Genomic DNA, 26,553 nt, shown 5'->3' with positions numbered 1-26,553 from the left:
GTGGCTAAAATACCATCTGCTGAATGGTTAAAACACCAGTTTATCAATCTGCCTATTTCAACACTTCAATTCATATCCTGCTTGAAACACAATCCAGTAGGCAGATATGAAAAGCTGGGAGACAGTTATATACACGAGGTGTGGGAGCTTCCCTTTTCGTACAAATGTTTCAATGGCATGAAAGAGGTCTTTCTTAGCGGCAGTGAATGAGAGACTTCTGTGAGCCATTCAATGGTTTGTAAACAGCTGTCGTTAAGGGTGCGTTTGCTACGGTAAGCTGTCTATGAGTTGCCTTTCATGGATCATGCAGCTCTTAACTCAACCTTGGGCACAACACGGAATGCTGCTACCTCAGCTGGAGCTCAAGCTTTGGAACATGAGTGCGCCTTGGTTTTCCTTGGAAATGATTTGGATATTTTACCACCTGCCGAAGTGGAACATTTCCTGGCTTCAATTGTCCCGGATATAATTGGTGATTTTAAAAATGACATTGACTTTTTAATTAGGTTTTATTGGTGCCACTGCTGATGTTTTAAATTGCCCCTTTTACCCCCTGCTCAAGAGTCTTTTAACTTGTCATTATTGATATTCATGTTTATTTGTTTTTATGAATAGGTTTTAGTAGCTTTCATATTTTATTTTAGTTTAGGCTTTTAACCACCTTTGAACTGGCAAGGGGAGTGTGTTGTATAGCTATTTTAGCCATGTTTTAGACATGTTATTTTAGCAAAGTAGGCCTGCTGTTGCGCACTTTAGCCCAGTTCCATTTTATTCAGCATTGCTTTGTTTTACAAGCATTAGTCACATTTACAGAGTTGTTTTATTTTCTCTATCTGTTTGTTCTTTCACCTAGGAAGCATTATGTTCTTAGCAATGCATTCCTTTTACTTTGAGCTTTCCTAAAGGCTGCAGTCAGATAGGGCTGCTGGCGTAAGTGGTACACTGTGTCTCCGATCTTCACAGAAACATATAGATCTTTATGTGGGAACCTTTTCTTACAACTGTTTTATTATAAACACACTTCTCTGTCCCATACACGTTAGAGGGAGATTCCAGCTAGATGATCACAACTGTATGCTGATTGCTGAATGTCTTTGCTATAGCTGCTTTCTTTGACTGCAGGGCCCCTGACCTATATGGGGAAGGTGTCTTCTTAGACAACAGGCTTCTTTGCTCGGGTATGGGGGATAATGTCTTCCCGGGGGACCTGAAGGGCAGATTAGGGCTTTTCACACTGTGCTCTAACTTGCTTATAGCACGTTTTATCATCCTAGTTATTGCAATAGATTTTATATAAGATGCAGTTACTCCAGTAAAGCTTTTTGAACTATACTCTGCTTATGTTTGTCTTTGCCTGTGTGAGACTAATGTACCTGAGAAAAAGGGAGGAGATCTGATCGACCACGATTCCTCTGAGGAGTCCTCTCTGTCATGAGCCCGGTTGCCACAATCATTCCAGCTCTCGGGTGGAGATGAAGCACTGCTAGAAACTAGCTGCAGTTTCGGAATCCCTATTAGTAGGGAGTGTAGGAAAGGGTCAGTGTTGGCATGGTTACCCACCCCCACACTTTTCGCCTAGTGTGGATGTCAAATTTGACTTAGAGTGTGCTGGGCACCTGCTAACCATGCCTCAGCACCAGTGTTATTTCCTAAAATCTGTACCTTTGTTCCACAATTGGTACAACCCTGGCACACAGTTAAGTCCCTTGTAAAAGGTACTTATGGTACCAAGAGCCCTGTGGCCAGGTAAGGTCTCTAAGGGCTGCAGCATGTATTATGCCACCCTAGGGGACCCCTCACCAAGCACATGAACACTGCCTTGCAGCTTATGTGCTGGTGGGAAGAAAAAGACTAAGTCGACATGGCACCCCTCTCAAGGTGTCATGCCCACAAACCACTGCCTGTGGCACAGGTAAGTCACCTCTCTAGCAGGCTTACAGCCCTAAGGCAGGGTGCACTATCCTACAGGTGAGGGCATAGCTGCATAAGCAATATGCCCCTAAAGTGTATAAGTCCAATCTTAGACACTGTAAGTGCAGTGTAGCTATATTGAGTATATGGTCTGGGAGTTTGTCATCACGAATGCCACAGCTCCATAATGGCTTCACTGAATACTGGAAAAGTTGGTATCAAACTTCTCAGCACAACAAACCCACACTGATGCCAATGTGATTTATTGAAAAATGCACACAGAGGGCACCTTATGGATGCCCCCTGTATGTTAGCCAAACTGCTAGTGTTGGACTGACCACTCTGTGCCAGCCTGCCACTTTGACAAGTTTATGACCACATGGGGTGAGTGCCTTTGTGCACTCTGTGGTCAAAAACAAAGCCTGTCCTGGGTGGAGGTGCTTCACACCTTCCCCCTACAGACACTGTAACACCTGGTGGTGAGCCTCAAAGGCTCAAGTCTCTGATTACAGTGTCCCAGAGCACTCCAGCTAGTGGAGATGCCTGCCCCCAGACAAAGCCCCACTTTTGGCGACAAGTCTGATGGGAAAATTAGGGAAAACAGGGAGGAGTGACCACTCCAGCCAGCACCACCCCTGAGGTGTCAGGAGTTGAGCTGACCCCTTCCCTGCAGAATGCTCCATCTTGGTTTGGAGTACAGGGAGCAATAGCATTAGGTTTGTGCCCCCCTCCCCAAAGGGAGTTGGCACAAGGAGGGTGCAGCCACCCTCAGGGACAGTAGCCATTGGCTAATGCCCTATGACCCCTAAAACGCCCCTACATCTAGGATTTAAAGGCCACCTTGAACCCTGCTCACCAGAGTCCTGGTGACCTGACAGAAAGGACTGTTTAGCTGAAACCCCCAGCAGAGAAGAAGGAAGACAACAACTGCTTTGGCCCCATCCCTACAGGCCTGTCTCCTGCTTCAAAGAACCTGCAAAAGAACAGCAATGCATCCAGCGGGACCAGCGACCTCTCCCAAGCCCCAGAGAACTGCCCTGCACCGAAAAGGCCCAAAGAACTCCGGAGGACAGTGGCCCCGTGTAAGAAAAACCAACAACTAAAGACACCCCACCTCACTCCGGATGCATGAGTCCTGACCATTCTGCACCCGACACCCACGACCCGCGTCCAGGTGCTCCAGCCAGCTAGAGAGGGCCTCCAGACAATTGCGAGCAAGTGCCCACCCTGGGTTGACCTACCCACCCCTCCACAACAACACCTGCAGAGAGAATCACGAAGAACCCCCTGACCGCGAAGCTCCGGACGAGGATATCCTGCACCCGCAGCTCCCAGGCCTTGGAGAAACCAACACCCAGTGCAGCCATGTTCAGCATTCGGCGCTCCTCCTCCCTGTCTAACCAGTGGTGTGCCCGAGATACCCCCCTGGACCTCGCCTGCAGTTTTAGGTGACCCCAGGGGTTCCCTCAGAGACCAGCATTGGAAGCCTGACGTCCTGTTTGCACCCTGCACCCGGCCACCCATGTGCCGCTGAGGGTGTGGGTTTGGAGCCTACTTGTGGCCCCTCCAGTGCTCCTTCAATCCACCCTGGTGTGCCCTCTGAGCCACAGGTACTTACCTGCTGGCAGGCCTGATTACGAGTACCCCCTGTCTCCATAGGAGCCCAAAGTAAATTTGCTTATCTTTGAACTTTGCACCCAGCCGGCTCATGTTGGTGTCGGTGGGTTTTTGGGGTTAACTTGAACCCTAACCGGTGGAATTCCTAAAACCTGGAGAATTAAAATGTAAGTGTTGTACTTACCTGCAAATCAAACTAACATTGCTTCCCTCCAAGAACTGTTTCTGAAATTGCACTGTGCCCATTTTTAAAACAAATAATGGCCAATATTTCAAAAACTGTATAACTAATCGATTTCAAACAAAATACTGGTGATACATGTGTGAAATACGAATCTATATAAGTACTTACCTGAAACTTGAACCTTGTGGTTCTAAAAATAAATTAAGAAAATATATTTGTGCTATATAAAGATAATTGGTCTGGAGTTAAGTCATTGAGTGTGTGCTTCTTCGATTGTCTATGTGTGTACAAAAATGCTTTGCAGTTTTACCCTCTGATAAGCCGAACTGCTCGACCACACTACCACAAGAGAGAGCTTTAGCATTATCTACTTTAGCTTCTGTTAAGCCTCTGGGGAACCCCTGGACTCTGTGCACACTATATCTCATTTTGATATAGTATATACAGAACCAGCTTCCTTCAGGGAGTTCCATTGTCCAATCTCAGCAGTACGAGGGATTGGATTACTATCTTGATGGTCAAATCCGGCATAAAAGGTTTGATTGCACAAAGGAGTGAGAGCAAATTTTGCCCTCTTTGCCATTGCATTGCTGTGTGTTTGAAGGTTAAGGCTTCTGTTCTAGAAGGCCAGATATTTTTGAACACTTCCAAACTGCAGACTCATAGCCTAACACAATAAGTGAATAGAGCCACATGTGAAAGGAGGTAAATCATTTAAGTGGAAATAGCAGGAGGAATGCCATTTGAAGCGAGTTACGCTTTAGTTAGCAGTGACACATCCATGTTTGAAAGTCCCCAATGACTTTGGCTATGAATTCATACGTCGTTTAAGAAGGAGTTTTAAAGCAGATTTTGGTGTCAGAGTTGGGTGTCATCTGGGCAGAATAGATAGGAGATGCCTGAGTGTCTTAATGAGGAGGCTAAAACATCAGTGTAAAGACTGCAGAGCGTTAGAGAGAGACTTGTACCTTGGCAAACCTCGTTTGACATCTGCAGGCCTTAGGAGGAGAAAGGCTAGTTTTAGGTACTGGCACCAGTATAGCGAAGTACAGCTGATGCCTGTTACTTTAATCCCATCCCCTCTTTGAGAATTTTCAGTAGAGTGGCATGGTCCATTATGCTAAAGACCACTCATTGCTCAAGGAGGAAGGCATCACCTTACCTAGGGAAGCTGAGTGTGCAACTGGCTATTTTAATGATATGGTCCAAGTGTTCTAGTAGATTTATACTCAATTAAGAGTTCGAGCTGTACAATATATTTTTTTTTTAGTGAAGCTGTAACAGCAGCTTTATTCAGGAATTCTGAGACTGTACCTTGGTTATACAGGTTTTCTCACATTGGTCCAGTAGGGATTAACAGAAGGGCTAATTTAATTGAGAAGTGGGCTGGGAATGGGCTAAGTGAAATAAGGAGTATTGCGTTTGTGTATGATATTTAGCTATTATTTTGGGTGACCTCTTTGTAGGAGATCTAAGTAACCCTAAGCTTTTTGTGAGGTGATACTGTAGGCCTTACATTTCATCGTTGCAAAGCAGTTGGATAACTCTTCACTCTTTTCTTTAAAATGTCGGTAGCACCTCTGATGTGGGGTGGATACTTTTTTTGCAATCCAGAAAACCTTTTTATGGCATATTTTACTTAGACTATCTCACTATTTTTTATAGTTGGAACGTGTTTTTTAAATATTTTTTTCTAATATTTTGAGGTTGCGTCATGATCTTGAGGAAAGCGGTTTGATCCCCAAAAAGTTATATTACAATTTCACATTAAATACACAATTTCCTTCTTGAGTGCAGTTATGATAAAACACAGTAAGCTATTGTGGCCTCTCTTCTTGTTAAATTACACAACTATTAACTTTTGTATCTTTCTTTATATTAGCTCAAGTTGGCCAATTCATCTTTATAATTGTGGTGACCATCACAGAATAACACACTATAAATATATATTACAATGGATTTGCATAGGTTTTCTCCTGAGTTCAATATTATTACTAGATGCTTTAACTTTACTAAAATCCAGCCATCGTTTAACTATTGTGTACAATTTAGATTACCTCCTACTCAAGCTTGTGAGTCCCTGATAAATAAAAAGAATGGTAGAGTTGCAACAAAAAAAAAAAAAAAAAAAGTGAAAGGCTTACTGTGATACAGAACTGCTAAATCCTGAAGGAAGTCTTAGCCCTCCCAAGCCTCTCATCTGTTACAGTTATGCTCAACCTCTCTGTTTCCAGTGACCCAGTGTCAAGTCTCTTGGCCACGTAAAAAGTCCATGTGATGAAGCCTGGATATACCCTCTTGCCTTGGATACTGCTCTCCCATGAATGAAATGGGCACTGATGGGATGTGTAACAGGAATATCAAAAAGTGGGAGCAAATCCCGATACATCAACGCAATGATATCAAACATGATGGCTTAGATGCTAGTTGACAGTGTGCCAATGGGTCTGTCTGTTGGAGCAGTGATCTGGTTTATGAAATGCAATCACAACCTTTATATTCAAGATGATTTCTGTAAGAAAGTGGATTAATATTTGGGGTGGCAGGACATCCACCATCCGGAATAGTGACACCAACTTTTTCGACAGTATTTATGCAGTACTGAAACTGTAATAAAAGTGAAACAGAAAACAACAAAAATCCAAAACTGCAATAGAAAAACAGAGTAAAACGTAATAAACAAAATGACACCAAAATAACAACTATCCAATAACGTTTAGCAAATTTTAAATAAAAAGAGCACCAAAAAGCACTAAGCACCAATGACTGTCTAGAATGGTAGACCGGTACCCTAGGTGTGACTTCAGGCAGACCTAAATATCGAGTGGGTTGAACACACCATGCAGGTTTATCAATGATTTTACCTCCCAACTTAATCTTTTTTTTAATGAAGCTCAAAATCCTCCAAATGAGCAAGATGAAGACATCTTTGCTATGAGGTCCCGCTGAAGGCTCCAGTGTTTTTTTTTCAAGTCAAACTTTCCAAGTCTCAACTTTTCAGAGGTTCTGGAGTTACTCCTCTGGGTCACATCTACAGCTCCCAGTACCTCAGGGGCATCAATTAGGGAGCAGAACTAATTCCAGCAGAGGACACCAGTGAGCTCCAGTCCAAGTCCAGTTCGTACTAGTCAACTGACCACCTAAGTAAAAAGGACTCTCATAGCTTGATGTGTCCCTGTAGTCACACCTGAGGTCAGCCATTTGACCCTTGGAGCCCACTTCTTTGTCCTAGGTTCAATCGGGAGCAGATCCAGTCCTTCACAACTTCTCTCAGGCCACAGACAGCAAGTCCAGTCCTCGTATGATCTTTCGCAGGTCCAGAACGTTTTCTGAGGAGGGTGGCTTTGGATGTCACAGTTAATGTGGGCATTAGCTAATGGGTAGGGATGACTCCGGGCTCCTCTATAACCAAAAACTGTAAAAGTTCCCAGGGGCAACACCACCCACTTTTTGGGCAGTTCCTCTTTGCTCAAATACAAACAATCTGACAGTGCCCCTTACTCCTCAAATCAAAATAGGCAAACCCTTTGTCTCTTGTGCAGAGCTCATATCCACCCAAAGTGTGGTCAGGGAAATGAACAGTTCCCCCTCCCCTATGTCAACTCCAAACCAGTGTGGGAGCTGCTTCCCTCTCAGTGGGTTCAGAGACAGTATGGCTAGTGTGGACCTGGGGGACAAAGGCTTTCCCTTCTTCAGGTCTCTCCTCACTCTAGACCTTACACCTGTCCTTTTCAGGTTAATGAAGTTCCTAGGTCCACGCCTGCTGGCATTCCTGGATTGGTATGGAAAGCCCAACCCATCCTCTTACCAGGCCTAATACACTGTTCCATTCTGGCAGCAGTTTTCAATCATTAGGGTCAAGCACTTGCTGGGCAGCTTCTGGCAGACTAATGCAAATTAGCCCCCAGAAGCTAGCTTAAGGAAGGGAAAAAGTAACTTCCTGAAAATCACTTTTTCTAAATATCCATTACCAATCTAGTTTCATTATTGAATCAGACTTTTAATAAATATGAAAAATAGTATTTGAAAGACTATTTTAGACACTTCCTGCCAGTGTTAATAGCTTTTGGGGTCTAGTCACTGGATGAGCATGCCAACTTTAATTTCACTTTTAAATATCAGGCACCCGATTATTTGTGGGCCTCAAGATATACTAACTTATTGTTATTTAAAAGCAGGGTTTCCAAACTGTCAAACAAGGGTCATTCTGAATGCAGATTTTTAGGCTGCTGCATTTAGGCTACACACGTAGTCCTAAAGCAGTGTTTTACAGGCTAACTTTATGGATGACACCATGGGTGCTGCAGCCTATGAGTAACATTTAACTTCCTGGCCCTGGGTGTCGTTCCTATACCATATACTAGGGCAAGGTATAACAATCGAGGTAAACCAATTTCACCATGTATAAAATGGGGACCACAGACACTTTACTCCTATTTAGTAGGGGTAAAGTGCACATAGTTCAACAGTCAGTGAAAATGGGATCCAGAAAAGGCAAAATTGCTAGAGGTTCTATACAGGGAGTGCAGAATTATTAGGCAAGTTGTATTTTTGAGGATTAATTTTATTATTGAACAACAATCATGTTCTCAATGAACCCAAAAAACTCATTAATATCAAAGCTGAATATTTTTGGAAGTAGTTTTTAGTTTGTTTTTAGTTTTAGCTATGTTAGGGGGATATCTGTGTGTGCAGGTGACTATTACTGTGCATAATTATTAGGCAACTTAACAAAAAAATATATATACCCATTTCAATTATTAATTATTACCAGTGAAACCAATATAACATCTCAACATTCACAAATATACATTTCTGACATTCAAAAACAAAACAAAAACAAATCAGTGACCAATATAGCCACCTTTCTTTGCAAGGACACTCAAAAGCCTGCCATCCATGGATTCTGTCAGTGTTTTGATCTGTTCACCATCAACATTGCGTGCAGCAGCAACCACAGCCTCCCAGACACTGTTCAGAGAGGTGTACTGTTTTCCCTCCTTGTAAATCTCACATTTGATGATGGACCACAGGTTCTCAATGGGGTTCAGATCAGGTGAACAAGGAGGCCATGTCATTAGATTTCCTTCTTTTATACCCTTTCTTGCCAGCCACGCTGTGGAGTACTTGGACGCGTGTGATGGAGCATTGTCCTGCATGAAAATCATGTTTTTCTTGAAGGATGCAGACTTCTTCCTGTACCACTGCTTGAAGAAGGTGTCTTCCAGGAACTGGCAGTAGGACTGGGAGTTGAGCTTGACTCCATCCTCAACCTGAAAAGGCCCCACAAGCTCATCTTTGATGATACCAGCCCAAACCAGTACTCCACCTCCACCTTGCTGGCGTCTGAGTCGGACTGGAGCTCTCTGCCCTTTACCAATCCAGCCACGGGCCCATCCATCTGGCCCATCAAGACTCACTCTCATTTCATCAGTCCATAAAACCTTAGAAAAATCAGTCTTGAGATATTTCTTGGCCCAGTCTTGACGTTTCAGCTTGTGTGTCTTGTTCAGTGGTGGTCGTCTTTCAGCCTTTCTTACCTTGGCCATGTCTCTGAGTATTGCACACCTTGTGCTTTTGGGCACTCCAGTGATGTTGCAGCTCTGAAATATGGCCAAACTGGTGGCAAGTGGCATCGTGGCAGCTGCACGCTTGACTTTTCTCAGTTCATGGGCAGTTATTTTGCGCCTTGGTTTTTCCACACGCTTCTTGCGACCCTGTTGACTATTTTGAATGAAACGCTTGATTGTTCGATGATCACACTTCAGAAGCTTTGCAATTTTAAGAGTGCTGCATCCCTCTGCAAGATATCTCACTATTTTTGACTTTTCTGAGCCTGTCAAGTCCTTCTTTTGACCCATTTTGCCAAAGGAAAGGAAGTTGCCTAATAATTATGCACACCTGATATAGGGTGTTGATGTCATTAGACCACACCCCTTCTCATTACAGAGATGCACATCACCTAATATGCTTAATTGGTAGTAGGCTTTCGAGCCTATACAGCTTGGAGTAAGACAACATGCATAAAGAGGATGATGTGGTCAAAATACTCATTTGCCTAATAATTCTGCACTCCCTGTAAAAGCGAGCATTACACTTGAGAAATTCAATTCCATACAAAGTAGCAAGAACAGAGATGTCCCTGAAGTCTTGAGGTATGACTAGGAGGGGCTTGCTTAACTAACAAAGCTAGGGTTCTAAGCTAGCCAGAACTTTGTTTACCATTATAAGAAACTAGTAATGTAAGGCCCATAACTGTTTCATCAAATGGCATACTCGGAAGATGATCTGTGTTCTAGACTACCTCAACCTTAGGATATTACACTTCACAAGAGGGAACTATTGAATATAAAACAATTTCTATAACAATGCACTGCTTTGTGGCGGACTAGATAATATTTGAATGTGCCTTATTGTTTGAATAAGGAACTGCTCTCAAACAGTCTTGAGGAATTGTTTTTAAGTTTGTCTAATCTGCATAATAAGATAAATTCCCTTGCAATATTGACCTTTTTTACTAAGATTTTAAGTTGATATTATGGATATTTAATTGAACGTTACCATCACTTGCCAATTTATGCTTTTCATTGGCTCTGCTTTTTTGTGTTTGCTCTTAACAATGGTTGTGTATGTGTTGTATAACAGTGGATCCCAACCTGTAGTCCGGGGACCCCTGGGGGTTAGCGAAGCCTTCTTAGTGGGTCCTCGACTGGTCAGAAAATGTAATAATGTTAACAGATTAGGTCCTCAACTTCGAGTAATGACTCTGTGGAGGACCCCAGCATTCCCAAAGTGATTCTGTGGGGGTCCCAGGGTTCTAGTATTCATAAGGTGGGGGTCCACAGAAGTCAAAAGGATGGGTACCACTGTTCTATAATAGTGTTATTTTGCTTAATCAGGTGGATATATGTTCTCCATGAGTATTTTAAGTGACTAAATTAGTTTATTTTGTTATGTCAGGCACATGTTTATATGTGTTTTAAACCTTGTATACATGAATACAATTATGACTATCTTTCAAATTTGTGATGCACATTGAGTAACTGAGTCCTGGCTAGTGTGGTGGCTGTTCGGAGAAGCTGAACCATGAGTATTCCAAACAGCAAACAAGAGATCACAGAGTATTATCAATTAGTCTTCCCCTAGCTCCTGCAGAATGGCTAACACATGCTTCCACTCAAGGTGTATACACTGTGCATGATACCCTCTTAAGTTTTAGAGAATGCTACTGAGCGAGTATTAGTAAACAATGATTCAAATTTGTATTTGCCGCAGTGAGAGTCTTAAGAATAAAAATATAGAATTATACACACAGTCTATGCCCCACCAAAGAGAGAGTGGGCCGCTGGCTTAGGGGCTTCCATAGCCCTTACTTTCCGCCTCAAAGAAAGCTTCTGTCAGATACCGTACAAGAAATGTACCTCATGTGCATGCTTAGGTTGTGCGACAAGATGCAAAACAGTAAGGCTACATGTGCCTTTTAGCTTATCTGTAATCAGTACAAGGCACATTATAACAAATAAGCTCACAAAGGTACACAGTTGTTCTTTTACCGAATAAGAGGTTTCATGTTCTTGATTTCCTTCAGAAGAGTTCTCATCACTGTGAGTCACCTGTTGATGTAATGCCCAATCAAAGAGGTGCCTGGGACTCAAAGCTTTTCTGGCCTTCAAGTCTTCATTGAAGGGTTCATTAAGAGCGGTGAGAGCAATCAAGGCGCTCGTATAGTTGACAAATTCTAAAGAAAGAGACCAGAGTTTCACTGTCAGTTTCACTTTTTTTATAACAATTAAAGCAGCAGTGGTGTTACAATTATACAAGCGATGATATCTAATGTAATCCAATAAATGATATACTTATATGATTGTTATTCTTATGTTCGTGTTGATGTGGAGACAGTGTTCTTGTATGCTGAGCAGTGCAGTAGACCCCAGTATCTATACATGCAGGACATGACTAACAGGTTACTTGGTAATTAGGGCAGGTGCCGTCACTCAGAAAGAACACTGCCATTTCCCTTCTGCCTCACTTGATTCCCAGGAGATGCTTTGTCAAATAGCATGAAAAGCTAAACTGCAACCTCTCCTGAGGCACAAAACATCTGGGCCTAAAGAGTGCCAGTGACATAGTAAAAATGGCCACTGGTCTACTACAGCTATTATAAAACACCACCAACCTACCAGGACAATATTAATTAGAATCAAGTAAATAATAAAATGCAAGAGTCATGTTTAATAGTAGACAAGGAACTTAGAGCTGACTCTGTTCTGCTGACCGCTGTATAGATCATCTCTCTCCTGGCAACATTAGCAGCAGTTTGTTTTGCAGCATTATAGCACAACCTCAACCCGAACGTACAGGAGTGCTATACATAAGCACCAGTTACATTACACAAGGACACATACATTTTTGGTTGGCACGGGGAAGTGACGTGATTTGCCCAAAATCACAGGATGCTGAGCAGATGCCAACACTCATACCTGGTTCCCTATCTCCAAAGTCAGCAGCTCTGGCCATTACGCCACATCCTCATGTGTGCAGTTGAACCTGTGCAGAATCAGCAGTGGCCCCAAGATGACGGCATTGCCACCTACCAAAGGAGCAGACTATTTGTATGAATCAATCAATCAATCAATGACACTTATAAAGCGCGCTACATACCCGTAGGGTCTCAAGGCGCTGGGGGGGGGGGGGTGCCGCTACTGCTCGAATAGCCAGGTCTTCAGCTTCTTCCTGAAGGAGAGGTGGTCTTGGGTCAGGCGCAGGTCGGTCGGGAGGGAGTTCCAGTTCTTGGCGGCCAGGTAGGAGAAGGACCTTCCTCCTGTAGTCGCTCTTCGGATGCGGGGGACGGCGGCGAGGGCGTGGTTGGCTGATCGGAGGTGGCGCGTGGGAGCGTAGAAGTTGACTCGGCTGTTGAGGTAGCTCGGGCCTTGGTCGTGTAGGGCTTTGTGTGCGTGGGTGAGGAGGCGGAAGGTGATTCTCTTGTTGACGGGGAGCCAGTGCAGGTCTCTCAGATGTCCGGAGATGTGGCTGGATCGTGGGATGTCGAGGATGAGTCTGGCTGAGGCGTTCTGGATCCGCTGGAGTCTCTTCTGGAGCTTGGCGGTGGTACCGGCGTAGAGGGCGTTACCGTAGTCCAGTCGGCTGGTGACGAGGGCCTGGGTGACGGTCCTCCTGGTCTCGGTGGGGATCCACCAGAAGATCTTCCGAAGTGTGCGTAGGATGTTGAAGCACGCCGAGGAGACGTTGTTGACCTGCCTGGTCATGGAGAGGGAGGAGTCCAGGATGAAGCCCAGGTTGCGTGCATGGTCTGTCGGTTTGGGTGCGGTGCCCAGGGCGGGAGGCCACCAGGAGTCGTCCCAGGCGGAGGGTGAAGAGCCCAGGATGAGAACCTCCGTCTTGTCCGAGTTCAGTTTCAGGCGGCTGGTCGTCATCCACTCGGCTACCTCTTTCATCCCTTCGTGCAGGTTGGCTCTGGCGGCGGCGGGGTCGTTGGTCAGGGAGAGGATCAGCTGGGTGTCGTCGGCGTAGGAGATTATGCTGAGGTTGTGTTTGCGTACGATGGCCGCGAGGGGGCTCATGTAGACGTTGAAGAGGGTGGGGCTCAGAGATGATCCTTGTGGGACGCCGCAGATGACTTCGGAGGCCTCTGACTTGTACGGTGGTAGGCGGACTCTCTGTGTTCTTCCGTCGAGGAAGGAGATGATCCATTCCAGCGCCTTGTCCTTGATTCCGATGTTGCTGAGGCGCCGTACTAGGGTGCGGTGGCAGACCGTGTCGAATGCCGCGGAGAGGTCTAGGAGGATGAGGGCCGCTGTTTCTCCATTGTCCATCAGGGCTCGGATGTCATCGGTGGCGGCGATGAGGGCGGTCTCGGTGCTGTGGTTGGCTCGGAAGCCGGACTGTGAGGGGTCGAGGGATCCGTTCGTCTCGAGGAAGGCGGCCATCTGCTTGTTGACGGTCTTCTCGATGACTTTGGCTGGAAACGGGAGAAGCGAGATGGGGCGGTGATTCTTGAGGTCGGTGGGGTCCGCTGTTGGTTTCTTGAGTAGAGCGCTGAGTTCGGCGTGTTTCCAGCTCTCGGGGAAGATGGTGGTGTCGAAGGATGTGTTGATGATGTCTCGCAGGTGGGGTGCGATGACAGCGTCGGCCTTGTTGAAGACGTGGTGAGGGCAGGGGTCGGTCGGTGATCCGGAGTGGATGGAGTTCATCGTGCGGATGGTGTCTTCGGTGCTGATCGGGGTCCAGGCGTGGAGGGTGGTGGTGGGGGGTGGTTGTTCGGTCATGGTGTGCGTTGGTTGGTTGTTGAAGCTGTTGTGTATGTCCGCGATCTTGTTGTGGAAGTATGAAGCGAGGGAGTTGCAGAGGTCTTGTGATGGGGTGATTTCGTTGTTTCCTGCGCTGGGGTTGGAGAGCTCATTCACGATGTTGAAGAGTTCCTTGCTGTTGTGTGCGTTGTTGTCCAACCGGTCCTTGAATGCTGTTTTCTTGGCGGCGCGGATCAGCTGGTGGTGTTTCCGGGTGGCAAGTTTGTAGGAGGTCCTGTTGTCCGGTGTTGGTTCCCTTTTCCAGACTTTCTCGAGGGCTCGGAGGTTCTTCTTGGAGCACTTGAGTTCGTCGGTGAACCATGGGGCCTTCTTGCTGCCGGGTCTGCTAGGCGGGGTCCTCAGCGGGGCGAGCTCGTCCGCGCAGTTGCTGATCCACTTCGTGAGGTTGTCGGCGGCCTGGCTGGGGTTCGCTGAGCTGGCAGGAGGGTGCTGGCTCAGGGAGGTGGCGAGCTGGTCTGCTGTGATCTTGTTCCAGCTTCTGTGGGCGGCTTGTTGCTGGTGTTGGTGGGTCGTCGTTCTCTTGAAGGTGAAGTGGACGCAGCTGTGGTCCGTCCATTGAAGCTCTGTGGCGTGGCTGAAGAGGATGTCTGTGCTGGATGAGAAGACGGCGTCGAGTGTGTGTCCGGCAAGGTGGGTGGGGGTGGACACCAGTTGCTTGAGTCCCAGGTTGGCGAGGTTGTCGAGCAGGGTGCTGGTGTTGTGGTCGTTGTTGTTCTCCAGATGGTAGTTGAGGTCTCCCAGGAGGATGTAGTCAGCGGAGGGGAGGGCATGCGGGCTGACGAAGTCGGCGATGTCCTCGCTGAATTGCGTGCGTGGACCAGGGGGTCGGTAGATCAGGGTGCCTCTGAGGGTGGTGTTCGGGTTGGTGTGGATCTGGAAGTGCAGGTGTTCGGCGCTGGTCAGGGTGATGTCGGTGCTGGTCGTGATCCGGATGGTGTTTCTGTGGATGATGGCGATGCCTCCTCCCATCTGGTTGGCGTTTCGGTCCCTCCGGACGATCTTGTAGCCCTCTGGGATAGCGATGGCGATGGCGAGAGCTGAAGAGGCGTTCATCCAGGTCTCCGTGAGGAAGGCAACGTCCGGGGCGGTGGCGTCTAGGAGGTTCCAGAGTTCGATGGCGTGTCTGTGGACGGAGCGGGTGTTGAGCAGGATGCACTTGAGGTGGGTGCTGCTGGTGTTCGACTTGGCGGGTGCTGGTGTGCGTCTGGTCTGGGTGCGGGAGAACTTGCAGGCGTGGCAGCTGAAGGGTCCGTGGGTGCGTCGTGGTGTGGCTTGGTGGCAGTCTGGGAGTCGGCCGGTGTTGAGAGCGATGAGGGTGGCGGCGGAGTACGTCAGGCGGGTCGGTATGGATCTTCTTTGGCCAGGGGTCCTGGCGCTGGACGCGATCCGGTCGCGGACGGGCGCAGACGGGCTTACCTTTGGCGCGCCTTCGGCGCACCATCGGCGCGCCCGCTGCGCGTGACCGCTGCGCGTTCGCACGGTCGCCATATAAGGCGAAGTGCGCGGGTGGGCGGGGCAGCTGGGAGGCGGGAGCGGGGAGGGAACAGAAAGGAAAAAGGGGCGTGGTCAGCGGTGGTGGCGGGAAGCGGGGAGCGGGGAGGGAGGTGGGCAGACAGGCAGGAGAACGCAAAGGGCTGAAACTGACTAGAAAAAATACAGGCACAAAAGTCAGACAAACGCTGGTAACACGGGAGGAAAATGAAGAAACTGATTAGAAAAAAATACAGGCACAAAAGTCAGGCAAAAGCTGCTAACACGGGAGGAAAATGCAGTTCAAACAAGCACAAATGCTAGACAAAACAAGCAAAACCGACGCCAGCGGCGTCAGCCGGCAGCGAGGCAGGCAGCGAGGCAGGGGCAAGGCGAGGGGGCACACACAGCAGCTGGTGGCCGTGCGGCGCGGGGGTGTCCCACAAGTGAATGCCAGCATCCTACAGTATCTGGACTGAATCATGTCCTCGGCAATGATGCTGTATGACAAAATGTAGTGGCTTTGTATTGTAACTATTCTCATGTAAAACGCTCTGATACTTTTACACCTATGCTATTTATGATGACCATCATTTTTCACCAATGTCACTTCCCAGTCACTAACAAGAACTCAAGACAACCAAATGTGATATACATTTCAGTTGCTGCTGAAGAATAAGTCAGACACACTTCAGCTGAAAAAACACCAAACATGATATATATAAAGGAACAAGAATACATAAAATGATGCACACATAAATTATTGTAAGGACGTACCGAGTACAGAAATTGTAGCCAGAGAGCACTATCAGAAAGTTTGCCTTCCAGAATTCCTTCCTGTTAGCATGTAGCCATCTGGTATCATTACGCCTTCTTGGGTTTAGTCCCCTTGCCCAAATGCTATGCAAGTGAGTGTGTAGACCATTGAAACCCGCTCTAATTGCATACAGTTGAATCCATTATTGACAACATACTTTTGACTGCATTAGGCAAACAATTTGGACCCACATACAAGTTGTGCAAATTAAAGACATTCATCCTCTACACCTCAGAAGTGAGAGTTTCTTACCCACTTTCATTTGTTTTAGTTACTTGATTTAACACTATTGATGAATGGTTGACGCATATTCCACATAGACCAACAGCATTTCAAGCCGGTGGCAAATTTAATGTGTCTATATACTTGATTTATAGCCATTTTGTCCAAGGAGACTGGTAAGTGCTGTGTCTTCACACTTGACTTTAACAACTCTCTTGAGGACACAAACACCTAATATAGATTACAATTATTCTCCCACCATACAATGTGTATCGCATATGGTCCTAAAGTAGACCCCAACTGATGGACAGATAGCACATACTTTGATTACTTTGATTAGGGTTGAAAGATTGATGCAACATTTTGTCCGTACTGCACAGTTGTGGTGGCCATCATTAATGGACTGTGAAGACTTCCCAGTCCATACAAATGCTGATTTAGGACGGACAGAGTGGACCATTGAGTTATCAATTCAATCTAAATTGTATACAAATGTATGCACTAGTGGTTGCAGAAATTGTGATCACTGTGTGTGTTTCAAATCACTCTGATTTAAATTGATATTCTTGGGGGATGATGAACTTTGTGCTTACCTCTCTATATGATTACATTTACCCTAACCTGTTACAAAAGTCCCACTATCTGTTCTCTCTCAAAGTACACAGGAAAGGTCCCTAACCATTTACAATTATCCTCTATGGTCTTTTCTACTCGTGAAATCTTATGTGGTAGTATACACTTGCCACCACTGGAATCATGAAAGGGTTGCTAGGCTGACCTCTTGTGCATAGTCTTCCATTTTCTTCGATTTCTATCATATTTCCAGTGAAATCCTCAAGGAGGCCACTACACTTCAAGGTGCAACAACTGATCACAATTGTCTAACTGTCAAGCCTCCAATCTATCAGGTTGTCAGAACCCTCCCCACAGCAGATGCAAAGACATACTCAAAATAGGAGAATTTTGTCTTTGAATCCCTAGGAGCAACAAAGAACATAAAAGGGAAACACAGTGTGGCTAGATGGGCTATTACCCTTACAGATAAGTGTCTTTCTCACTTTCCTTATTGTAAGCCTGTTACTTGTGCAACGCCACCGAGTGGAATTGTTGTGTCCTAACTTGGCACATAACACGTTCGTGTCATTTTACCATTGTAAATGTAATCTTTGTTAGCTTTCAGCTTCACGTTGTGGGAGAGTTCACAACGACTCCTAGGCGGCCACTTGTTTCCCATTCAGTGCCCAGCTCTTATGCACGGTGCGGTCTCCGACTGCTAGGATGTTGCGGGCCTTTAGCGAAAATCCTAGATATGGCTGAGGAAGCTAACGCCTCTGGTTCCCTGATTTCCCCAAACACCATTCTGGGCCCAAAGTGTTATAATATTCCTTGGAAACCCCAATTGTGTGATTTCCACAATGTGTTGGAGATCACTCATGATAAAAAATTATCCTAAGTTTGTGGAGCTCTCTACCTGAGAGGCGGGGCCGGCTGCCCAAGATAATCTGTTTGGGGACCCATTCGTTAGAGAATTGAGAAACTTTGTGACTACAATTACCTCACTTGATAAAGCCCAACAATCAAGAGAGTATTCATTCCCTGTGTTTTACCACAGTCGGTGGTGGGGCACTCAACTGGCTGCATCTTTCAGCAAGCCTCCACCCGAGGGATGGATCCCCATCAGGGCAGGACCCAGCCAGGTTTGGGAATTTCTACCCTACGAGAAGTTAATGCCTCCCCTTCCCTCACCAGTTGTCTAGAGGAGGTTGTAGAGGATTTGGTGCCGCCAGTGCTTCCCAAGGTAAAAGTACAGAATTCAGATGGGTTAAAGATTAGTGGAGGATTGACAGAGTCTTTGCACATTTGGGAGAATTTCTCCTCAGAAGCATGGGTTTTGTAGTCGGTCAGAGACTTCCAAATAGAATTTGGCAGAACCCCATGTCAACCTCAGAGACCATCACCCCTGTCATTCTCTCCAGACCAGTCCCTTCTGGTGGATCAGGAGGTGGCGCACTTTCTGGACAAGGGCGCAATCGTCCACACCACTCTACATCCACCGGGGTTTCTCAGCAATCTCTCAGAGACGTGGGCCAAAGTCCGGTGATCATCTTACGGGATTTCAACAAGTGGCTCATCTATTGCCACTTCAAGATGGAGGGCGTTTATCTATTCTTGTAAGTGAACGACTTGATGGTCCATCTGGACCTCACCGACACCTACCTCACGATTCCCATTTTTGCCCCTCCAATTTTTTCCTCCAATTCCAATGGAAGTCTCAGATATTCAAGTTCATATCCCTTCCTTTCGGGCTGTTTTCTGCTCCATGGTGTTTCACTAACCTATTAAAAATGGTGATAGAGCATCTGAGAGGGCATGGGTACGTCTGATCATCTAATCGGACAATATTCTGCTCATGCACAAATACCCAGTGGCGCTGATCCATCAATTACAGGGTGGAGTCCATCTGCTGGAATCCTTGGGATTTGTGTTGAACGAGAAGAAGTCCACATTATATCCTTCTCAGTCTCTCCAGGTTCTGGGGTTCGTCCTGGACTCCGTGAAGGTCACCGTCAGTCTTCCTGCATGCAAGATTTCCAAAATAAGCCACGAGTTGCGAAGAACATTAGCCAAAATTCAGATCTCATTGCGTCACTTGGCATTCATAGTGGGGCTTCTCTCCTTTTCGATACAGGCCATATTCCCGGCCCTCTTCATTATCGGGAGTTGCAGCTCCTCAAGCTTCCCAGCTTCAACAAGGTCTTACCTATTTCCAATTTGTGTCACTCTCAGAAGAAGCAGAAGACGAGATACAATGGTGGATTGCCCACATGGAAGCCTGGAATGCCCAGGCAATCTTTGGCTCCCAACTGGATCTAGCTATAGAATCTGATGGCAGCAAGTCGGGCTGGGGAGCATGCTGCAGGGAGTTTTCCACAGGAGGACAGTGGAACAAGATTTGCATTTAATTGCCTGGATCTAATGGCAGGTTTGTTTGCCATCAAATGTTGGACGAGAGGGAAGGCACAGTGCTGCATCCTCCTCAAGATGGACAACGTAGAGGTGGTACGCTATGTCAATCACCTAAGAAGCATGCGGTTCAAGATGTTGTTAGACTTAGCCCGGACGTTCTGCGAATACTGTGTTGCACATCAAATTTCAGTGCCGGTAGAACACCTTCGGGGGAAGACCAACCTGGTGCCGGATTGGCATTCTCATTATTGGTGAGATTCCAGTCTTTGGAGACTCCATCCAGAGGTGTTTCATCAGATCCATGATAGCTGGGACCCCTTCTCCATAGAGCTATTTGCCTCGCGTCTGGACTTCTAGCTGGACAGATATTGCAGCTGGCGTCTTGACCTCAGTGTGACGTTCACGGACGCCTTTCTCCTGGACTGCTGCAGTCTATGCCTTCTCCCCATTCGCTATGCTTTTGTTTGTCCATTCAAGTCCGAAGGCAAGAGGTCGATGTGGTACTGATTACCCCCTATCTGGAGGTCTCAAGTTAGGTTTCCAGCTCTGATGGAACTTTCTTGGGATTTTACAATCCCTCTACCTGTTTCCAGATCTCCTCTGAGATCCCCAAGACCGTCATCACCACCTAGTATTAGCAGGTTAATGACTTGTGGGATTACAGGGAACATTGGAAAGTGCCAGGAATGTCACAAGAAGCTAAAAGCTTACTCACCAAAGCTTGGACAGATAAAACAAATAAAAGGTACCGATCTCCATGGTCTTAAGGGCTGGGTTGTTTTTTCTATGACAACTGGATCTATTGGGGACTGACGTTCCATATACTAAACTTTCTGGCTGCTTTGGCCTTTGAAGGTTTGGCCTACAGATCTATTACCTTACGCTCATCTATTTCAGCGGGCCATCTCCCAAAAGAGGGACCTTTGGTTGGGGAACATGCTTTGGTTTGTAAACCTCTGAGAGGTATCTGCCTATCAGTTCCTTCCTAATCCAGATATTCCACATTGTGGGATGTCAATAGGATTCTTCATCTGTTCAAATCCTGGCCTTCCAGTAAATACTTATTGTGGAAGCAAATGTCTGCCAAGTTGGCCACCCTGTTATGCCTGGTTTTGAGCTGCAGAGTTTCGGATGTACGAGCTCTGGACATAACAGGTAGTGTATTTACCCCAGAAGGGGTCACTTTCTATATTTCTTCTGGAGCAAAAAGTGATTCAAGAGTTGTGTCCTACCCAATGTTTCCAGATGTTCTGAAATTGTGTATAGTGAGGGCGATTAAACCATACAAGTCAATGATAGAGGATATTAGTCCTCCAGGGGAGTGACAGCTCTTAATTGCTCTGACTAAACCTCAAAAAGCAGTTCTTCACCTACTGTTGCCAGCTGAGTCAGATGGGCCATGCAAGAAGCGGAGATTGATGTTTCTATTTTTGGAGCACAGTTGGTGGAGGTGACGATTAGCCCATCCTCTTTTCGGTTACATTATAAACTCACCCAATGAGACAAAAGGTTAAAGTGTGTAAGATGGGCTTCTTAATGTGCATAGTTCATTGGAAGTATTGACTAAATTGTTCCTTTTTGGATTCTGATAACATTTGCAATGTGTTTGGGTAAATTTTCATAATCTGGCTAAAGGATTATTGTTCACTTGATTGTAGGCCTAGAATCCATTAAGCAAGAGTGATTTCGAGGGACACGCTGTGTGCGCACGAAGAAAGAGGAAGGAAGACAATACTCGGTGTTAGATAAGGGACAAAATGCAGTGCTCCTATTGGATGAAAGTTTTTTGTTTCCTCTCAAGGGCTCATGGCACTTGTAGTTTGTTACGAAGTTAGATTGTTTATGGCTGCTGGATAAGCCTAATCCTCGCTTTGTGTCCTTAACAGGACTGAAAATTTCCGTTACGATTGCTTGGACATTTTTCATTCCATACAGACATGAAATGCAGCTCCACTCACAACCAAAGGCTAGTTTCACAAAGAAAACAGGGAGCTGCAAAGCTGCAGTTCTATTGAAAGGCAGTAAGTTTTCAGAGTGATTCCATGAACACCTGAGCTTGCAGATTTAGTGATGGTCAGCGGATATGCAGTCACATTTTTAATAAGTGAAAACATCAACATTACACTAATACCCAATATCATCACTAAGACTACATTAATTAATATATAAAGTCATCATATTCCCAAATCATATCTCGCCTGCCCAAGGGCAGGGCTGCCAATTTCACAACAAGAGTCCGAACATGTCCAAAAAGAGACATAAAAATCCCAAAGACATCAACATATAATCAACATTTCATAATGATCTCATATAATTCAGGACATAATATCTTTAAAGGAGTAATCCTATGCTACATCAGTTTTATCATCAATTATGCCATCTATAATGCCATTCTATATGTGGTCCCTGGTCTTACCAGTGATATCACAAGTGAGGTAGTGAGAATGCTATTGTTGCTTAGCTAAAGATAACCATCAAATGTAATTTTATTAATGTTTGCATTATAAACAAAGTTGCCTTAACAGATGATTTTTCATGCAATTAGTAACAAGAACTAGCATTTGATCTTGGCAAAAAACTATGAAATCCCTTAAAGTTTTTGTTAGTCAATATCTTAAGTAACTAATACTAAAAAGTGGCAAAAGGAATTGCCCTGAGCCATGAACACATGCCTCCTACAAAAAGTAAATAAAAATAGTTCTGAGGTCCATGGTTCACATATCTCCAAAAGTGATTTTGTGCCTTTGAAATGTAAAAAAAGAGCAAACAAAGTGCCTATGGCTGTATCAACACAATATATTATTCTCAGGCAGTTCATGTTTGCATAGCACCGTTATGGGATTCAGTGCCTGTGTTCAACATCTAACTTATTTTCAAACTTTGCCATTCTGATCTACAGAAATGTAATTTGCTTGATGCTACTTTCACTGGGAAGGGTTTGCCTTCCCAAAGGGAACCCTGTGTTTTCCCTAATCTCATTTCCGAACTGAAAATAAAGTATCTAGAACTAAGGAAGTGGAATAATCCTAACTAAACAGTGTGCATTTGGGGGAAATAATCAGTGGAAAAAAAAAAGCATCATACAGGGTAAAGCACAGAAAGAAAAAGTAAAATTATAACAGGAGGACTGCATCCTGTATCTTTCAGCATGATGCATCATTACCTGTTCATTTGAGATGTACAACCCTGGTTTCGCTTTGTTACCCGAGTGTTTTAGTCATTACTGATTTGTCATCCATTCATCACTACAGCTCCAGCTGAAGTGCCCATCACTCCTATGAATTAGACACTTAACCCAGAACTGGACAAAGTACTCCAGATGGGGACTTTTTTCTTCTGACTACACTATAGTCCTACATCCTAATAGAGGTCACTCTAATATTCAAAAACTGCAGACTTTAGAGGTCAGGAAGAGTCATTAACAACAGATTGGGTGTTTAGTAGCCACTGAAGTAAACTATGATGGGCTTTAAGGCTATTAGACCATTCTGTTCCATAAGAAATAAATGCCATGTCTATTGGGAGCTCCACACTTCCTCCTTCTGTTGCCTCCTTCACTGTATGAGAGTTGCACAGCCGTGCCAGCTGGGGCCATGCTCATCGCAGTCCATATTCTCCACAGCTTTCATTCAGTAACAGCAGGTGTCACAGAAGGAGTATGGGTAAATTATTTTCAGCCCATAAACCCTCTTCAACATCACCTGCCCAAGATCTGGAGAACCCTGGACCACCAAATCTGGCAGGGCAGATGGAGAGGGCTGCTGAGGCTTCACTATCGTTCAGCTCCTGCTGTCAATGAATGAGTAACAACAGGAGCCAAGCAAAGTGGAAACCTCCTCTTGCTTTTCACCTCCATAATTTATGTCACTCTTGTCCAGAAATACTGAGGACAAAGAGGAAAAGACTGTAGTTAAGGTAAAGGGAATATTCATACTAGTGTGCCTATCCAGGTCATGAAAGTAAACTAACATTTCATTGTTTTCAATAAAATGCAAAATATCTGAATGCTCCAATTTTCCATATTCACAGCAACACTGTTCTAGTACTTCCAAAGGCCACATTGGCCACTTACTTCCAAATTATCAGATATGAAACATTCTCATGAGGGTTTCTTGGGCTTCAAAATCATTCCCCAAATCATGACTGTTACTTCCCCTTGAATGATTTTATATTATACAACACTTAACTTGAGTAACTTAAATGAGGATTTCTGGTATAAGCGCAGCAGAAGACTGGATCTATGAAATGTGTCATCACACTCTCAGTTATATCCCTTGCCCGTTCCACTTGTTGCAAACGTTTCCCGGGTTATTACTTGATAAATGATTACTTTTCAATAACCTTGTTTAAGCACTATGCTGAGATCAACTATGTTTGGACTAACTGCAAGGCCACTTATATAGAAGCCTATCTGATGTCCCTGGCTAGCAAAATCATCAAGGAAGCCATTGGACAGGTGTTTATACATCAGATGTCAGAATGCCAACAAAGTGTGTCACCACTTAATCACCAACAAGTACCCACAAACAATGTATGATAAACGCAAGCATAGAATTTTAAGGACAGAGGTTTTATTTGTTTAAAGGGCTTTTCATGCACCATGCCAGATGGCTGTTTTTCCTCATGTTTGTGAGGATGATAGATGTACTACACAGGAGAGATTTCTGACTAGGAAACCCTATGTTGCTGATTCCCCCAAAGGCTGAGATCAAGCCCAAGATCTGGAAATGACCTGATGGGAATAGAAAGGATGTCCTGCTGTGTAGAGAATGCAGCATCCCCTCGATCTTGAAAAGAAGCCCAAGGTCCACTCGGACTGAAGCCAGAGTGGAGTATTACTGGACTGGAAGAGCCCTCTCTGAGGTCACAAGGTCTTTGTAGGTCAGCTACCATGAACTAAGAAGCATGCTAGTTTACAAATGTCTGCCTCATCGGAGGTCAAGGATGCAATATGTGGATCCAATGACTGCACAGGCCACACACTTTGCAATAGCATATATCAACATTTTTCTTGTTGAGACAAACACAATGGTTTTTACCTCTCACCTAATGTTAGTGGACTATGGCCCTCATTCCAACCCTGGTGGTCTCTGACCGCCAGGGCGGAGGGCAGCGGAAGCACCGCCAACAGGCTGGCGGTGCTTCCAGGGCTATTCTGACCGCCGCGGTCAGAAAAGGGGAACCAGTGGTTTCCTGCCGGTTTTCCCCTGGCCCAGGAAATCGTCCATGGCGGCGCTGCATGCAGCGCCGCCCTGGGGATTCCGACCCCCTTCCCGCCAGCCTGTGCCTGCCGGTTTATACTGCCAGGAACAGGATGGCGGGAACGGGTGTCATGGGGCCCCCTAACAGGGCCCCACAAAGATTTTCACTGTCTGCTTAGCAGACAGTGAAAATCGCGTCGGGTGCCACTGCACCTGTCGCACCCCTGCAACTTCGCCGGCTCCATTCGGACCCGGCTTCCTCGTTGCAGGGTCTTTCCCGCTGGGCCGGCGGGCGCCCTTTTGGCGGTCGCCCGCCGGCCCAGCGGGAAAAACAGAATGGCCACCGCGGTGCGGTTATTCGGCGGTGACCGCATGGCGGGCGGCGACCACCGCCCGCCGCGGTCAGAATGACTGCCTATGTCCCTTTGCCTGAAGCGGGACACCACATTTACATGGCCATTTTAACCATCTGTAAACAATGACCAGTTCAGGAAATAATACGGTGTAAAGTTGTTACTGGTTTCTAAGTCACAGCACTTTCAAATTTTTAAGTGTTAAACACATGAATCAACAGGTATACAAGCATTCTCTGATGTTTGTCTTGGATCATTAGAACCCACTGGGCAAATGGGTTTTTAGCTTCTGCTTGACAAGTGTAATGGCCCATTTGTCTGTAAAGGAAATTGAATCCAGAGACAAAGGCCTGACATCTGTAACAATATGCCCCCACCTTACTACTACTTTGGTGTTGAAGTGGTGGCAGCAGGTTTAGGTCATTAGATCCAAGTTCCCTATTGTAGGTACGCCTATGAAAACTAACCTTTCAGCGATCTGAGCAGTCAAGCTCCAGTGCTCTATAAATCATGGACATACTCTGAAATTAATTCACAAAGCACTAGATGGTCAGTGTCACTTCTGCAAAATGGATTATGGAGCACACAAATAGCATGGTGCTCCTACCACTGTTCTTGCAGCAGGATTTAAAATCTTCTGGATAACTTCAATATTCGTTTTTAGAAGCTTCCAAGGAAAGTGAATGAAAATAGTCTAAATGGGAACAAATAATGGTCCTAACAACTGCAGTTCTATGTCCCCTCCTCTAGAAAAGTACACAGTTTATGTAAAGTGCACAGAGACCATAGTTTTTTTTTTTTTTTTTTCATTACAAACCAAAAAAAGTGTTACATCAATATCATGGGAAGTCCCTTAAGGTAATAGAATAGAGTGTAACTACAATAGTTCAGGGCATAAATATTCCTCCAACACATTTACATACAGTTTGAGATCTTTAAGTGAAATCATATTCCAGTCTGTAAAATTAAGAGAGGCTGTAATGAGACAGTTATCTCCTTCCTCTCCAAGAGTTTATCCGTCATTTCCTGCAAGTCCTGTGAATTCTCATGTGGCTTGTCATCTGTGGTCACCATTTTCATCTGTATCACTTCAACTATTAAACATTTTGAGGTGTCTTTATGCCATAACTGTAAGCAGGGTTCCTGTGATCTAAACCAGTGAATCATTGCCTGAAAACCACAGTTCCTATTAAAATAAGAAAATAATTTACTTAGCTGTACCTTCAGTTCTCCAGTATTGGAAACTTTCATAGATTCATATGCTTGAATCATTCCCCATCATCAAAGTGGGAGTCCATTAAATAGCAGTCTAGAATGTCTATATAGAAATCAATGTTAAGGACATTCACTTTAATAACTTATTCAAATCATTAAAAAAGACCAAACGTCCAGCCAATAAGGTGACAGCTCCCTTTAGAGCCCTCATCACAGAGGCTTCAGTCCCTCATTTTCCAGCACAACTGTGATATAAACTGTGGGAAAC

General features: G+C 45.3%; 1 protein-coding gene across 5 annotated transcripts in view; it reads right to left on the bottom strand.

The window, feature by feature from the left end:
• REXO5 (RNA exonuclease 5) overlaps window positions 1–26,553 on the bottom strand; it is a 567,496-nt gene that overhangs the window by 74,624 nt on the left and 466,319 nt on the right. For all 5 annotated transcript variants that reach the window (XM_069210276.1, XM_069210273.1, XM_069210274.1 and 2 more), the window contains one exon: window positions 11,266–11,450. In XM_069210276.1, the coding sequence (XP_069066377.1) occupies window positions 11,266–11,450 (185 nt within the window). The remainder of the gene's footprint in view (window positions 1–11,265; window positions 11,451–26,553) is intronic.

Source organism: Pleurodeles waltl, chromosome 10, assembly GCF_031143425.1.
Source record: "Pleurodeles waltl isolate 20211129_DDA chromosome 10, aPleWal1.hap1.20221129, whole genome shotgun sequence".
Lineage (NCBI taxonomy): Eukaryota > Metazoa > Chordata > Amphibia > Caudata > Salamandridae > Pleurodeles > Pleurodeles waltl.
The sequence above is the reverse complement of the archived record's forward strand: the minus strand, read 5'-3'. Positions and strand labels throughout refer to the sequence as shown.